The sequence below is a fragment of the Oncorhynchus keta genome, chromosome 34 (assembly GCF_023373465.1).
Source record: "Oncorhynchus keta strain PuntledgeMale-10-30-2019 chromosome 34, Oket_V2, whole genome shotgun sequence".
Classification (NCBI taxonomy): domain Eukaryota; kingdom Metazoa; phylum Chordata; class Actinopteri; order Salmoniformes; family Salmonidae; genus Oncorhynchus; species Oncorhynchus keta.
In genome coordinates this window covers 28,529,372-28,546,997 of record NC_068454.1, presented here as the reverse complement: position 1 = coordinate 28,546,997, position 17,626 = coordinate 28,529,372, and the positions used below count along the sequence as shown (strand labels likewise).

The window sequence follows — 17,626 nt, the reverse complement described above, 5'->3', positions numbered from 1 at the left end:
ACCCAACTGTCTGTACCCCAAAACAAGGTCTAGTGTGTGGGACTGAGCACAGCACACATCCTCTCTCTCAATACTGGTTAATTTGGTTTAGCTGTAGTTAAACCATACTGGTCCTTGGAAATCACAAAGGGAACAGTAAACTGAACAGTGAACTCAAAAGGAGGCAAAACAAAAACCTCTCCGCCAACCTACTGGCCGAGATGTGCATTGTCTTTTGGGCTCAAATGTTTCTGATTGTGTGCGCCAATCAATGCCGTTCACTTGTGTGTTTGACATTTTGCCTGAAAGGCATTTATAAACAGGGGCTTTGTTGCCTGTGGCCTCAACGTGGACAAAAAGACGCATCCTACACAACATGCCAGCAGTGGGGTGGAGGTAGACGGCACTACACAAAGATAGGGTGGAGGAAGGACCAAGGCCAGGCACTCACATGTGTGGGCTGAGCTCGTAGAAGTTCCTGTTGCGATACTCCTCCACCTTCTGTGGGGTGTAGATGGGGAGAGACCTGTAGGGGTTCATGGAGATCACCACACTGCCGATGTACGTCTGCAGAGAGAGGGAACAAGACACCAGGGTATGATTATTAGAAATTATATATCACTACGCTGTCTATGTAAGTCTGCAGAGAGAGAGCAATAAAGAGTAGAGTGAGAGACATCAGGGTGTGATGGATTGACTAATGTTCAGAGAACTTCTCTCAGGTAAGGAATACTGCTATGGTGTCTGAAAGTGATGTCTTGCTCAGCTCTGCTCTCAGGGAAGCACTGAGGTGAGAGGAGTTTCATGTTTGCATCCTCAGCTCTTCCCAGCTGGGAATTCTATCCTGCTGCATTGGTCAGGCATGTGGGAGCTAGAAAGGAGTGGAAAGAGCATCAGCACGGGAGACTTAAAAACAAAGGAAAAATGTCTGGAATCCCAGGATGCGGCTTTTCCCGTGACACCCATATCAGAGGGGAGTCTGGTAGATAGAGGAATGTAGGGGTAGTGGGCACGAGTAGAGGGGGGTATGGGTGAGGCTACATCTCCAAGTGGTGATGGCTGATATTAAAAGGCACTGGACTCAAGTCATTGAAACAGATTGTCAGAAAGAAATGGGTCAGCTTGATGCAGCCGGGTCATTCTTTAAGTGCATTCACTATGTACAGTACATCTTATTTCCATAAATTAGGATTGAGAAAAACATGAAATTATGTACTTTGTCGCTTAGAGTGTGTTAAGAAAATTATACATAATAACGTCACATTTGGCATCGTACCCCGGCTCCATTTATTACTGCAGAGTGAGACTGACGACAGTATGTCATTTCTGAAAGAATCAGTCAAACTGTAAACCTTACATTGAGATAGAAGAGGACTGCATTTTCAGGTGGTTCTAAACAACTCCGGATCCTCTCCACTCTCTCTGTTAAAATGGAAGTTATATAACCCACTCAGAACAGGAGAGAGTCAGACCTTTCCAAGGCAACACCACATCCCACTGCCTATTGTCAAAAAGTACATGGGAGGCATAATCGACTCTTTGGAGAACCCGAGGAGAGAATGGACAAGACAAATGGAGTGCTCAGAATAAAAGCAAACGCTGGCTTGGTAGGGTCACTGCTAGACAACCAAGTGTGTACAGGGCCATTAAGGCGAAGTTAAGGCTGACGCGACAATGGCCTTTTTTAACTGTACACACACTCCCATGATCTCTCAGCCTCCCATAATGAGTGCATGTACACTCCCGTCTCCCCCTGAATACCTCAGATAATTGTGGTACAACAGGACTGGAGGGATATACAGTAGAGAACATTATCAGGACTTAAGAGAAGGGAATGCTTTGTGTAAAAAATGATGTTCTCCCTCGGCAAGTGTTAAACTGGGTTTAGCATTAACAGAGTTATATAATTTAATATATTCTCAATGTATTTGACACTCACATTATGCTTTAATGTTTTACGGCAAAGAAAACAGGGGCTTTCCAACCACAGGGACCATTGACCCGAACTGAACACCAGACTCAATAATAATAATAGTGACCAGATCACTGTCAGTCCCATTATATAAGTGTGTTGTCGTGATCTCCCATAGAAAAAAGGGGCAATTTCAAAAACGAGTTCTTTCAAGGATGAAAGTTAGGCAGTGCTGAGTAAATTACAGAGAAAGGGGAAATGTCTCCTTGCAGGACTTTGTAATTACAAGTTCCAAACACTAAAAGAAAATACTTTGCTTCCTCATTCCAAGCTAAGCATTATAATCCAGACATCAGTCTAACAACATTCCCATTAGATCGAAGCTAAAACAGCAAGGCCTATTCAAGGGAATATGTATAGTCAACACAGATGAGATGTCATGCCTGAACTGACATTTAAAATGTGTGTTTGGCTCGTCAAAATAAATGGATGACATCAGAAGGGGAGTGGTCGTAGGATCAAAAAAAGGGGTTGGCACTCATAGAAATCAGATATTTCTCGCAGGAATCAAATATTTTCTTCTAAATCTCAGAAAAATAAAACCATTGAGATTGATGTTGTGGGCAGGCTGTCATGTACAACCGGTAAGGAACGAAAAGATTCACCTCATGAACGAAAACAACTGACACCATAACAGGTACTAAGGACACTCACCTAACAGGCCTGTAGCGATTAGTAGCTTATTGTTGGCTGCAGCCAGTCAGCTTTTAAAACCACTCCTGGTCAGTGGAGGTGGAAGACCCCACCCAAATGTTATTATTACTGTACTACTTGTATCACTATGGGGTAGAGCAGAGGTGATAAAGACTATTATAAACTGGTTGGTTAAAACCCTGATTGGCTGACAGCATACCACGGGTATGACAAAAGTTATTTTTACAACTAATTACTTTGGTAACCACTTTATAGTAGCAATAAGGCACCTCAGGGGTTTGTGGCATATTGCCAGTATACCACGGCTAAGGGCTGTATCCAAGCACTCGGCTTTGCGTCGTGCATAAGAACAGCCCTTAGCCGTGGTATAATGGCCATATTCCACACCCCCTCGTGCCTTATTGCTTAAACATCCTCCCTAGACCATCGTTCCTTATGTCAGCTATACCACTTCAGTTTCCTCAGTACTGGTTTAAAGAGAGCCGTAGTTTATTTTCTGGATTGTTGTGGAAAGATAAGAAACCAAGCATGAACCATAAACTGCGCATGTCAAGAAGCAAGGGTGGATTAGGTGTTCCTAAGTATTTGTATTACTTGTCTTATAATGCAAGATACCAATTGTCATGGGGTTATAAACATGGAGGAATAGTAGGCCGCTGGGAGTGGCTAGAGGAAAACATTCTAACAGAACATAGCAATTTGATCTCAAAATAATCATTATGGTATTAGCTCAAGTTCCATTGGAAAATAGATAATCCACTACTTGAGTTTTCATGTGAAGTGGCAAAGATGCGTCATAAAAGGTTATCAATGGAGCATCTCTCCCTTCGTGTCCAATATGAAACAACCCATTGTTTACTGCAGAGAGAAAGACATAGGTTAATATTACCTGCCAACGCCAAAACATCAGTCAGGTGGGGCAGGTAGTAAGGGATGGTGATGTCAAACCAATTAAAGAGTTGATAGCAACATTTGGCCTGAATTATATACAATTTCTGCCCTATTTACAGATCAAAATCAATAATACAATTTATTTCTCAAAAGGGTATTGATGTGGGATCTAAAAGCGTGATGGACAACAAACAGAGGGACCGGGCTGCTAATGAGAAGGGAACCGTTTGCCTTATACAAGCTTGTTGGCCTCTCCTCCCCAAACTACATCCTTACTCAGTTACATTGGGAACAGGACTTGTGTGCATCTCTGACCGCAGTACAGTGGGATGCAATATGGAAAAACACAACATCTATATCCCAAATGTGAAAGGTATCAAATGAATCAAATTAAGGTTTTGCATATTACAACTAACAGGTTGAAAAAAATGAATCAAAGCCTTTCAGATGTGGGTTGTTATGGCTGCGGTGGGGTTGGTACACTAATGCATCTGTTATGGAAATGTCCAGCTGCTAAAACATTTTGGACCGAGGTAGATATGTTGTCTGGAATTTTGAATGCATGTATCCCACATTGTCCTGTGTGCCTGTTAGGTGTATGGTGGACAATATCCACCCTAGAACGACGCAACGCATCATTGCATTGGCCTTCCTGCCAGTCAAACGAGCAATACTTAGGAATTGGAAAGAGAGTAAACCACAGTGCTTCAGCATGGACATTTGATTAAGGAAATTCATGGATTTATTGACTATGGAACAAGCAGCGTCGGCCCTACAGGACTATGACAATGCTCTCGGAGACATTATAGGAACATATGTAATTCAAAAAGTATAGCCTCGTATATTATTTGTATGTGAATGGCGTTGATCTTACACCAGTCCAGCCGACGCTTGGCATTGCACATGGTGATCTTGGGCTTGTCGGACAGGGTCACAGTGTCTCCCGACCCCTCCGGTCTCAGCCGGAGGGGTCGGGGGATAGGGTCAGTCTGTTATATCTGGAGTATTTCTCCTGTCTTGTCCTGTGTGAATTCTCTCCCTCTCCTTGGACCATGCCTCAGGACTACCTGATGACTCCTTGCTGTCCCCAGTCCACCTGGCCGTGTTGCTGCTCCAGTTTCAACTGTTCTGCCTGGGGCTATGGAACCCTGACCTGTTCACTGGACGTGCTACCTTGTCCCAGACCTGCTGTTTTCAACTCTCTAGAGACAGCATGAGCGGTAGAGATACTCCGAATGATCAGCTATGAAAAGCCAATTGACCTTTACTCCTGACCTGTTGCACCCTCTACAGCCACTGTGATTATTATTAATTGACCCTGCTGGTCATCTATGAACATCTTGGCCATGTTCTATTATAATCTCCACTCGGCACAGCCAGAAGAGCACTTGCCACCCCTCATAGCCTGGTTCCTCTATGTTTCTTCCTAGGTTCCAGCCTTTCTATGGAGTTTTTCCTAGCCACCGTGCTTCTACACTGGCATTGCTTGCCGTTTGGGGTTTTAGGCTGAGTTTCTGTACAGCACTTTGTGACATCAGCTGATGTATGAAGGGCTATATAAATACATTTGATTGATTGTGTGTGGCTACTCGGCCATGGAAACCCATTTCATGAAGGTCCCGATGAACAATTCTTGTGCTGATGTTTCCAGAGGAAGTTCGGAACTGCGTAGTGCCTGTTGCAACCGAGGAGACCATTTTTACGAGCTACACGCTTCAGTACTCGCCAGTCCCGTTCTGTGAGCTCCTGTGGCCTACCACTTCGCGGCTGAGCTGTTGTCGCTCCTAGATGTTTCCACTTCACAATAACAACACTTAGTTGACCAGGGTAGCTCTAGCAGGGCAGAAATTTGACACACTGCCTTATTGGAAAGGTGGCCTATGACAGTGCCACGTTGAAAGTCACTGAGCTCTTCAGTAAGGCAATTCACTGCCAATGTTTGTCTATGGAGATTGCATGGATGTGTGCTCAATTTTGTACACCTGTCAGCAATTGGTGTGGCTGAAATAGCCGAAACCACATATAAATAAATAAATATTACTGTTGAGGAAAAACTAATTTTCCAGTTTTATACAAAATATTGCTAGGAAGTTCCCACTCAGGATAAAGCCAGAGTAACGTATTTACAAGTAGCACAGTCTTTAAATACTTCATCTACACAAAGAGCTGTTTAGCTGACCAATTCTCACAGCCTGTGTCTAAGATAGGGGAGTGATAAGATCTTTAAAGAATAAACAGAGGAAACTAGATTTCTGCCTGGCTTTTAGTGACCTAAATAAAGTTAATGAGCCAGTAACAAATCACTCCTCTGTGCGGTATGTAAAGAGGTTAATGGACAGAGTGGAAAATTACCAGTTGAATAGTATGATTCAACTCAAGCATTTATACAGCACTAGACTTCAACAAAACCATTTTGCTCCAACATTACCATTTTGCTCCAACATTACAGACTGACTTAGACCAACCATATGCTTTAGTTCACCTTTCGACAGAGAAATTTGAGGGCAGCTTAGATGTCATAAACAACTCATATAAACACAGGAAGCGATATGAACTTAACTAAAATATCACGAAGCTGAGGTAGCCAGGCAATCATAGTTGAGCGTGGTGACATCAATCTCTGGGCTCTGACTTGGCTCTGTCCTAGTCAGCAGTGAGGAGAGAACCAGGGCCATAATCATAGAGGCTGATGTCTGGAGACACCAACTCACAGATAGGCAGGGGTTCCTGGGAGAAGAGCCCTGAGCCCCGAGTCCTCATCCAGCCTCTATATTCCAGACCTGGGTTCAAATATTATTTGGAATAATTTCAAATATGTTATATATGCTTTCTTGAGCTTGCCTGTCTTAATGGACCAATAGAGTAGTGCCAAAACTGCACACCCTGACAATCTGGCACTCCAGGCAGGCATGTGCAATCGCTCAAAGTATTTGAAATATTTCAAATAGTATTGGAACACAGGTCTGCTCCAGTCATCCACCCCACCCCCCCCAAGGGAAACGGCAGCAGCCAGTTGAATCTCCTCCCTGGAGCTCTGAATGTTCTGCCTCATTTGAGACATCTACATTCTTCAGTGATGTGACTTATTGATTGGTCAACTCAGGGCTTTGTGGTGAGGTTGCTGTATCTGTGCTGCTGTTTTTGGAGGCAAGGGCTAAAATGAATAGGCTAAGCACAGGCTCCAGCAGTGAGTTTAGAAACAATGAATGATGTATCTGCAGATTGCTTAAGTGCACACTTTGTGTTTGTCTAAGCTAAGTGTAAACATGCACTTTTAGGGAGAGTGAAGCTGAGGGAACAATAACACGGCTGAACCACGACATTGAGACTGTGGCAGCTGGGGCAAAATCCAGTTACACAGTCAAATGCATCTGAATGTTAGCATACATTCAAGCATAATGTGAGTTTCAAATACATTGAGAAGATATTAAATTATATAACTCAGCTATGGCTAAACCCAGTTTAACACTTGCTGAGGGAGAACTTACATAGATCTCATTGTGGTCGAAGCGGTTCCTCAGGTTCATGATGAAGGAGTCTTCGTTGAGGGGTTCTAGCAGGACCATGTCCCCCACCCCTATCATGTTGTCCAGAAGTGACGTCTTCACCTCCATCTTGGAATCAGCAGTCCCCCCTGTAAAGAAGAATAACAAATGGAATACATTAGACACAGGCCGTGATTTTAAAGCAAGAGAACAGGGGATGAACATGGATATTGCTGGCAAAAGCAAGTTGTTGCTATAGATTACATTATCTACGGTCTGTTAGTCAATGCATCAACTCCAGAACTTCAGTCATGAACGGTTTTGGTGAACTCCTATGAAGATCAGGCACTCATGCTTGTGTAATGATAATCTAATCTGGAATAGTGATGCATATGAGGGCTTGATTGACAGTCCACCATTTTATAGTAGTCCGTAGTCCAATTGTAATCCAGCTGTGGTCTGTCTGGAGAGTTTGTGTCAAAGACAGTCAGTGCCACTCCCCCAACCCCCAGCCGAGCCAACCCCCCCCATCCATATATCCCTGTCCAGACCAGATAGCATGCTCCCTGCTGATCCAATCGCTGTAATCCCCTCACATTAACTTGCCTCATCCAGGTCCATCATGGTATTTGACTTATACAAATGTCTGTCTTACATTGCACTACATACTGAAATTAATGCCCACAGCTTGATGGCACCAACTATGTGCTGTACAGTATGATGCAGGTAAAAACAAAACTCCCAAAAATGCTGACACAGTCACAGCATGTTTCAGTGTGTTATCACACTATCCCAATATTACAAGACACCTTTGAAGAAAATAACCCAAACTAACCCAGAAGCCCATGTTTGTGCGTAGTGCTCGTTTCTGCTGATCTAAAGAGCTGGGTTAGAAGGGGGGAACTGAACAATAGACGATGAGCACATTGCTTCACCCCAGCCCATCTGTTACAACAGCGCACAGTGTTCGGGGTAGAGCAAAGCCCTGTATCAAGGCCTTGAATGTCCCTAGGCCACTCTTTATCTCCATCCCTATAGCACTAGGATTAGTGTCCACAGGAGATGGGAAAAAATGGGCGAAAAACTGCAACCCCCAGCAATGTCTTTGTCTCCAGTTTTCTGGTTCAGATCTCTCCCCTTCTTTCCAAATATTACCCCCGGTTCACTGTTAAGCAGCTGGGACAGAAAGGTACTGGTTGCAGATCGCTCCCCAGATTTCGTGTCTCTGGGCTCAGTGCACCCCCCCAAAATGGCACCATATTCCCTATAGTGCACTACTTTTGACAGAACCCTCTGGTCAAAACTAGTGCACTATTATAGAGCAGTGATTCTCAACTGGTGGTTCACGACTCAAAAGTTTTGAATGGTCGTGGGTGTCTGAGTAAAAAAAAAAAGAAAATCTACTTTTTGGGTGGGTATTTTTATTTATGACAAAATACTAAATTCTGAACTTTGATGAGTTAAACCAGGTGTAAAGTGTGTAGAAATGAAAATGTTTATACATTTAACCTCTGAACACGTTTTCAATCACATCATTTTCAATATAGAGCTAATAGCAGCAATATTTTGGTTGAATTTGTGGTTTCAGAGTTCATAAAAATGTTTCATTAAGAATATGGGTAAAACGTAATTGACAATGAAAGAAGTGGGCATTTTGTTACCTTGTCATACAATTGCTACATTTCCTATCAATATAGCAATATAAATCGTTTTCCAGATAGCATTTTGATTATTATTTTTTGCAATGCGAATATTGAGTAGCAACTGAGACAACATGGTCGAATTTGGGTCCTGGGGCAAAACCAGTAGAGAATGAAACACTGCGATAGAGAATAGGGTACCATTTGGGACATAGCCTCTCTGAGGAGCAAACCAAACCCCAACTCTGCCTCAAGCCATGCGAACATTCATGGACCACCGGGAGGTCAAGTGTGAGGTCCGTTCTTCCATTACATAATTCCCTGAGGAATCTCTCAAGTCCACTGTGTGCCGAGTTGTGAGGTTTGAACAGGCATCTCGCAAGCAGCCAATCAAACGGCTTCAAACCAAACAGTCGCTGAACACACACATCCCGCAGAATTTGAGATGGCTATGTTTAGAACTGTTTGTTATCGGCTGATCAAGAGCTCCTCTGAAGACCTCAGGCTATAGGGCTTAATGGACTTCTGGTTCCACAAAGAGCAGTTTATTTGATTTAGGATCAGCACCCCACCGTCTAATTCACTTAAAAAGGCAAAACGGCCCAGAACTATATAAGTGAGCATTGTATGTATAGTATAATTCTCCAGGTGCATGTAATGCAAGGACACCAACAAGGATCAGGTGCGTGGCAGAAGAGACTAATCTGGATGAGCTACTGCCCTGCCAGCCTGGTAGCCTAGTACCCCAGGTTCAGACATCCCTGCCAGGCAGCACCATTAGCGGCCAGTGACGCAACACTGAGCAGCCTCCCTCCATATCGAATCCTATTGAGAGACAACGGGACAAAGAGGACAGAGGCATAGAGAAAGAAAGAATATAGAGAGGAAGAACAAGAGAGAGGCAGAGAGAGAGCTAGCCAGATAGCCACCTACCTTCCATAGCATTAGTTTTAGGGGATTTTTGCCTGTTAAACTATCTGGTTCGCTACATTATTACGATTCACATAAAGCTAGCTACCAGAGTTTGGAAGTAAAACATTTGCTTTGTATAATGTTTTTTTGTAACAATCAATGTGGAAATTAGTCCTTGTGCATAGAGTTCTATCATTTGTTTAACTTCGCAATCAATGGTTTTTGTTTGGCATACCTTTAAAGTGAAAAAGATTGGAGCCTCTGCATCATTCAGTTACCATGGAATTTCCCCATATGTAAAGTCTACTTAAATGTCTATGTTACATGGAGGTCTTGGTCCTGTGATTACGAAGCAAGTCACCTAGAACATATTGGTGCTAGCTCACCTCCAGCGTTTGACATTGCCCCATATTTCCAGACTAAAGTAGAGAATATATAATTGAAAGGTTCCTGGAATGGGACCATGAGTAATTTACCATTTGCATATGGTGGTATGAACTGTAAAATAATCCCCCTCTCCCAGCCCAACAGACAGCCTCAAACACACAAAGATCTGGCACTATTAGTTTTATTACAATAAATACAGAAAAATACACATTAAAAGCTTAATTACATAAAATGAATATTACTGAGAATATAGCCATAATACAAACAAAAGAAAAGGAGAATGGAATATATTTGAAAAGCCTAAAATTGAAAAATACATTGAGAGCGGAGCCTCAAACATACACAAAGATCTGGCACCATGCTACCACGCTATACAGACAGCGCTCATTGACTTGGCTACATTAATAACGATAGCTATACAGACAGCGCTCATTGACTTGGCTACATTAATAACGATAGCTATACAGACAGCGCTCATTGACTTGGCTACATTAATAACGATAGCTATACAGACAGCGCTCATTGACTAGGCTACATTAATAACGATAGCTATACAGACGGCGCTCATTGACTAGGCTACATTAAAAACGATGCTATACAGACAGCGCTCATTGACTTGGCAACATTAAAAACGATGCTATACAGACAGCGCTCATTGACTAGGCTACATTAAAAACTATGCTATGCAGACAGCGCTCATTGACTAGGCTACATTAATAACGATGCTATACAGACAGCGCTCATTGACTAGGCTTCATTAAAAACTATTCTATGCAGACAGCGCTCATTGACTAGGCTACATTAAAAACTATGCTATGCAGACAGCGCTCATTGACTAGGCTACATTAAAAACTATGCTATGCAGACAGCGCTCATTGACTAGGCTACATTAAAAACGATGCTATACAGACAGCGCTCATTGACTTGGCAACATTAAAAACGATGCTATACAGACAGCGCTCATTGACTAGGCTACATTAAAAACTATGCTATGCAGACAGCGCTCATTGACTAGGCTACATTAATAACGATGCTATACAGACAGCGCTCATTGACTAGGCTTCATTAAAAACTATTCTATGCAGACAGCGCTCATTGACTAGGCTACATTAAAAACTATGCTATGCAGACAGCGCTCATTGACTAGGCTACATTAAAAACTATGCTATGCAGACAGCGCTCATTGACTAGGCTACATTAATAACGATGCTATACAGACAGCGCTCATTGACTAGGCTACATTAATAACGATGCTATACAGACAGCGCTCATTGACTAGGCTACATTAATAACGATGCTATACAGACAGCGCTCATTGACTAGGCTACATTAATAACGATGCTATACAGACAGCGCTCATTGACTAGGCTACATTAAAAACGATGCAGATGTGACAATTTTTAAAAATCTAGTTTTGTGCACAAATATGTTAACCCTGATAGTGGGATAATGTAAAAATGTAAACAGACATGGATTGCGTATGTGTGCCATTCAGAGGGTGAACAGGCAAGAAAGGAAGTAGGTGCCAGACACACAGTTCGATTCCCAGAAGCTCACGCACGTGTGACTATGTCGCTTTGGTAAAAGCATCTGCTTAATGACATTATATCATGGCTATATTCCCACTAATATTCCTTTATGATATCAAAATGTTACATGTGTATTCTTCTGACTTTATTATAATAGTTCATGGTTGAGCATTTACCATGCTCGACGCAAATATGAAGCTTGTTGGGTACGCAAATCATTTGACAGCTGCAGTTTGAGATTGAGATGATTTATTCCCTTTTATTTATGAAAAGAAATGGATACCGGTCTTTATTACCTACGATCTATGTCTGATATTTTACCTTAAATTGATTTATATATTATGGTGTTTCTGTTCCAGAAAAACTAAAGTACATTTTACAGTAGCCTATGTATTGCCTACCTAAATCATTCGTTAATACATTTAAGGTCCTTCAAAATAAGAAATACCTATCCTAGATGTTAGAAAGTAGAATATAAACTAGATATAGGCTACTGTGGGTGGAGTAGGCTAAATAATTACAACCAAATATGCCTAATTAAAATGATAAAGGACATGATAAATACAGACGATGCACAGAGCTTGTGGCTGAGCAGAACAAAAAACTGGAGAGTGAGAGAAGGCAGACACCATTTTTTAAAATTTGCTTTAATTACGCTCTGCTCCTTGCTTCAAACTTGCCAATTCACATGCTCTGGCATTAAAAACAGCCCTGCTTTAGACTATCAAAGACTTGTCAATTAATAATCATATCAATGGATGGAGTGAACAAATGGCTGCAGGAACCATTACTCGTTCTGATAAGTTGCATACCAAATGAGGCCTAATTAGACAAAAGATCAACGAAGCCGCTCGACCGCGATACCACGCCGCTCGACCGCGATACCACGCCGCTCGACCGCGATACCACGCCGCTCGACCGCGATACTTCCAAGAGTCAAAGTTTTGTTTTTTTGCCTTGGGCTTCGTTAGTATCGTTGTTAGAAAACAAAATATTAACAATTGGATTTCACTTATTTTGGAAAATAGCCCTAATGTTGAAACAAACATTGTTGTCATTCAGGTTTTAAAAAGAACCAAGAGTTTAGTCTAATTACTGTTTTCACTTGCCATGGAAATATTGCGATAGTGGCATCGTCACAACCCTAGCATGTACATGTACGCGTCTCTATATAAACCCTGCCAGATACTTTTACTTAGCCTCACTTCAACACAACTTGGTAGACTTGCACATTCCTAAATGTCTCCTTTCAGTCCTTCCCTGCATTTATCAGGGATGCAAACTGCTGAGGGCCCAATACAGTGATGCTTTCTTTGCACTGAAACATGCAAACAAAACAATCCCTGCTAAGGGCAAATGCAGGTTAACTAAATAAACAACAAAGAATATGATCTACATGTGTGTAAAATAAAAAGTGGTTAATGTGAACCTAACTCACAGCTAAAAAAAATGTAAAGAAAGCAACCCAATGTAATTTGTTGCCTAGACTTTACTGCAAATGACACAAGTCTTGAGAAAAAAAAAAACAATACACTAATATTGCAGTTAGTAATGAAAGCCTTTATAATGGAATGCTTGTGACCACACACATAAATATTGCACTTGGGAAAAAAACATCTTAAAGTAGAAATAGAATTAAACAGACAGTCATTCTATGTTTGCTCTATTATAGTGTGCACTATAGACGTCGATCAAGTGCACAAGGCTACATGTGTGCAAAAATAACTTTCAGAGTAAAAATAAATAAAAATGTATAATACCCCCCCACTCACACACGTTACTATCAAGTTCAACACAACAAAGACTGCCTGTGGACATCTGTTCTACAATGTGCCAGCAAAAGTGAGAAACAGGGAAAGTGTGGTGTTCCTTTCACCTCTATAGTGGCATCCAGCTTAAGCCAGGCCCAGCTCCGTTTGATCCCTGAATCCACTTAACAAGCAACGCCTAATTTTTCACCTAATTCTCTCATTCTGAAAATTAACCACATACTGTAGAGATAAACCATTAGTTAACGTATCGTGGTTAGTTCGTTACGGCAAGGAGTCGTATACCATTTAATGGTTAGGTTACTAATGTTAGCTCATCTGATGTTGGAACGTTAGTTAGCTAACGTTAGCTGTCTTGCTTTGCTAGCAAGCAATTTTTTCACACCATATGCTCAAATATTTGATCAGATAAGATGGCTGATGTTGCTCAACATTTCTCTGGCTAACTAACGAAGAATTCAATCCAGCTAGCAAGATAATTAATGCTGATACTTGTTCCACCACACTTTCTCCCTCACCTCACACTTTCCAAATACCAGTAGTTTTTCAGTTACAGCTCATGAAGTACACTTCATCACCTTCTCAACCCAGTCTCCTCACCCCCGTCTCCGTGGTCAGGCTTTTCACCTAACGTTACCTCTATCTTCCAGGGGACTTGCTGCTTTAACTGGCAAGCTGACTTTCCAGAGAGCAAACTGATGCTGTAACTAGTCATTTTGTTCTCTTCTTTCTTCAGTTGCGTGCTGCGCTGCAATCTGTTGTAAACGATTGGCTGAGCCTTAGATACAGCCAGTATTGCTCCGAACGCGCATCACTCGTTCGTTTACAACCAGTAGTGATACATTATTCAATTTCTGTTAGTCACTTGTCTGTGGAACGTGTTCAGTTTGTGTTTCAGTTGATGAATCTTGTTAGGTTCATACAAATATTTAGACGTGTTAAGTTTGCTGAAAATAAAAACACAGTTGACTGTGGAGATGTAAATGTTTTTGCTGAGTTTACAATAAAAAACATTTAGAATCAAAAGGCAGTTAAAATAGCAAGTGGGCTAGGTGCTAAATGCATTTTAGATTGCGACAAGGACTATGAAAAAGAGTCTCTAAAAGTGGGTTTTTAAGGACCGCTTTAGTGTTGGAGCTCAGAACTCAGATGGTCAGGGAGAGCATTCTATAGACAAGGGTAAGGGTGCAGAAGGCTCTGTCCGCCATAGTTCTGAGACAGTCAGAGAGATAGAACGTAATGCAAGCCCAACTTTCTCCTAAAGGTAACCTCAACCCTGGTCAGTCCTGCAACTTTGAATACAATAAAGCTCCTCATTCAGAAAATAACAAACACATAGGCCTATATTGCTTATTTGGACACTGTCAACAAACCTCCAAAACAAGCTTCAACGCCATACAACACTCCTTCCGTGGCCTCCAACTGCTCTTAAATGCTAAATGTATGCTCTTCAACCAATCGCTGCCCGCACCTGCACGCCCGACTAGCATCACTACTCTGGACCCTTCTGACCTAGAATATGTGGACAACCATAAATACCTAGGTGTCTGGCTAGACTAAACTCTCCCACCCGTAGCATGCACTCCAGCAGGTATATTTCACTGGTCATCCCCAAAGTGAACACCTGCTTTGGCCGCCTTCCCTTCCAGTTCTCTGCTGCCAATGACTGGAACGAATCACAAAAAAAGATTTATCTCCCTCACTAACTTTAAGTGCCAGCTGTCAGAGAGCTTACCAATCACTGCAGCTGTACACAGCCCATCTGTAAATAGCCCATCCAACCAACTACATACCTCATCCCCATATTTGTTTTTCTGCAAACCAGTATATCTACTTGCACGTCCTCATCTGCACATATATCACTCCAGTGTAAATTGCTAAATTGTTATTACTTCGCCGCTATTGGCCTTTTCCTTACCTCCTTACTTTATTTGAAGACACAGTATACAGAATGTATTGTTTTATTGACTGTACGTTTGTTTATCCCATGTGTAACTCTGTTGTTGTCTTTGTCGCATTGCTTTGCTTTATCTTGGCCAGGTCACAGTTGTAAATGAGAACTTGTTCTCAACTGGCCTACCTGGTTAAATAAAATAAATATTTTAAGCACCAGCTCAATTATACCATTTAAAAATGTATGCCAATTCATTTAAATCCTTATGGGCAAAGTAGACAGACAGATATCCTCTGATATAAGCTACAGTAGAGCAGAGGTTCTTAGAATTCTTATCAAATGTAAAGGTCAGGCAACAGGTCCGGGTTAAAAGACAACTAGATAATAAATTGAATAATGTGCTCAATTCTGCCGAGTCAGGAGGAATAAGGATTAGGACCTACTTGGAGGAAAGAGTTATGGACAGACAGCTGAAAGAAATTAGCTGAACACAATTCTCTTCTGACAAATTCAGGACCAATGACATACAGCGCATTCGGAAAGTATTCAGACCCATTGACTTTTTCCACATATTGTGTGGTCCTTCTGTAGCTCAGTTGGTAGAGCATGGCGCTTGTAACGCCAGGGTAGTGGGTTCGATCCCCGGGACCACCCATACGTAGAATGTATGCACACATGACTGTAAGTCGCTTTGGATAAAAGCGTCTGCTAAATGGCATATATTATTATTATTATTATTATTATTGTTAGTTACAGCCCTAATCTAAAATGGATTAAATAGAGAGAATTCCTCATCAATCTACATACAATACCACATAATGACAAAGTGAACAGGTTTAGAAATGTTTGCACATTTATAAAAAATAAATTAAAATTTAAATAACTATTCAGACCCTTCGCAATGAGACTCAAAATTGAGCTCAGGTGCATCCTGTTTCCATTTATCATCCCTGAGATATTTCTACAATTTGATTGAGTCCACCTGTGGTAAATTCAGATGATTGGATATGATTTGGAAAGACACCCGTCTATTTAAAAATAAATGTAATCTTTATTTAACTAGGCATGTCTAGATAAAGGTCCCACAGCTGACCGTGCATGTCTGCAGCATTCAAAGTCCCAAAGGACACAGTCAACTACATCATACTTAAATGGAAGAAGTTTGTAACCACAAAGACTCTTCCAAGAGCTGACCGCTAGGCCAAACTGAGCAATCAGCAGAGAAGAGCCTTGGTCAGGGAGGTGACCAAGAAACCACTCTGACAGAGCTCCAGAGTTCTGTGGAGATGGGAGAACCTTCCAGAAGGACAACCATCTCTGTAGCACTCCACCAATCCAGCCTTTATGGTAGACTGTCCAGAAGGAAGCCTCTCCTCAGTAAAAGGCACATGACAGCCCGCTTGGAGTTTGCCAAAAGGCACCTAAAGACTCTCAGACCATGAGAAACAAGAGTCTCTGGTCTGATGAAACCAAGATTGAACTCTTAGGCCTGAATGCCAAGCGTCACAAAACCTGGCCCCATCCCTATAGTGAAGCACAGTGGTAGCAGCAGCATCATCATGCTGTGGGGACGATTTTCAGCAGCAGGGACTGGGAGATAGGATCGAGGGAAAGACAAATGGAGCAGCGTACAGAGAGATCCTTGATGAAAAGCGATCAGGACCTCAGACGGGGGTGAAGGTTCACCTTCCAACAGGACAACGACCCTAAGCACACAGCCAAGACAATGCAGGAGTTGCTTCGGTACAAGTCTCTTAATGTCCTTGAGTGGCACAGCCAGAGCACTGACTTAAACCCGATCAAACATCTATGGAGAGACCTGAAATTAGCTGTGCAGCAATACTGCACATCCAAGCCGGCAGAGCTTGGGAGGATCTGCAGAGAAGAATGGGAGAAATTCCCCAAATACAGGTGTGCCAAGCTTCCAGCATCATACCCAAGAAGACTTGATGCTGTTATCACTGCCAATGTGCTTCAACAAAGTACTGAGTAAAGGGTCTGAATACTGTAAATGTGATAGCAAATTTATTAAAAATAAAAACTGTCATCATTGTTTGAATCCATTTTACAATAAGGCTAACATGTGAATACTTTCCGAATGCACTGTATAAGCTACAGCTTTTACATTCCCTGTCTGAGCACTGCCTGGGGCAATAGGAACATTAGGACGACTTCTATTTTATTTAATATTAAAAACATACAATACAGTAGAAACAGGGACCCGAACCAGTGACCTATCGGCCACCGGCCCAAGCTCCCAACCGCCAGGACACCAACCCTCCAAGATCCTCCCCCAGTTCAAAGCTGCTAGGATATTGACTAGAACCAAAAAAATATATAATTTTACTCCAGTGCTAGCCTCTCTACACTGACTTCCTGTTAAGGCAAGGGCTGATTTCAAGGTTTTACTGCTAACCTACAAAGCATTACATGGGCTTGCTCCTACATATCTTTCCAACTTGGTCCTGCCGTACATACCTACATGAACGCTACGGTCACAAGACGCAGGCCTCC

The 17,626-nt window shown here is 42.0% G+C and overlaps 1 protein-coding gene across 5 annotated transcripts in view; it reads right to left on the bottom strand.

Moving 5' to 3' along the window:
* LOC118366648 (unconventional myosin-Ib-like) overlaps positions 1–17,626 on the bottom strand; it is a 153,915-nt gene that overhangs the window by 121,643 nt on the left and 14,646 nt on the right. For all 5 annotated transcript variants that reach the window (XM_052493570.1, XM_052493571.1, XM_052493573.1 and 2 more), the window contains exons 2-3: positions 6,985–7,130; positions 431–546 (exon numbers count right to left, since the gene is read on the bottom strand). In XM_052493570.1, coding sequence (XP_052349530.1) covers positions 431–546; positions 6,985–7,110 — 242 coding nt within the window. In that variant the 5' untranslated portion in view covers positions 7,111–7,130. The remainder of the gene's footprint in view (positions 1–430; positions 547–6,984; positions 7,131–17,626) is intronic.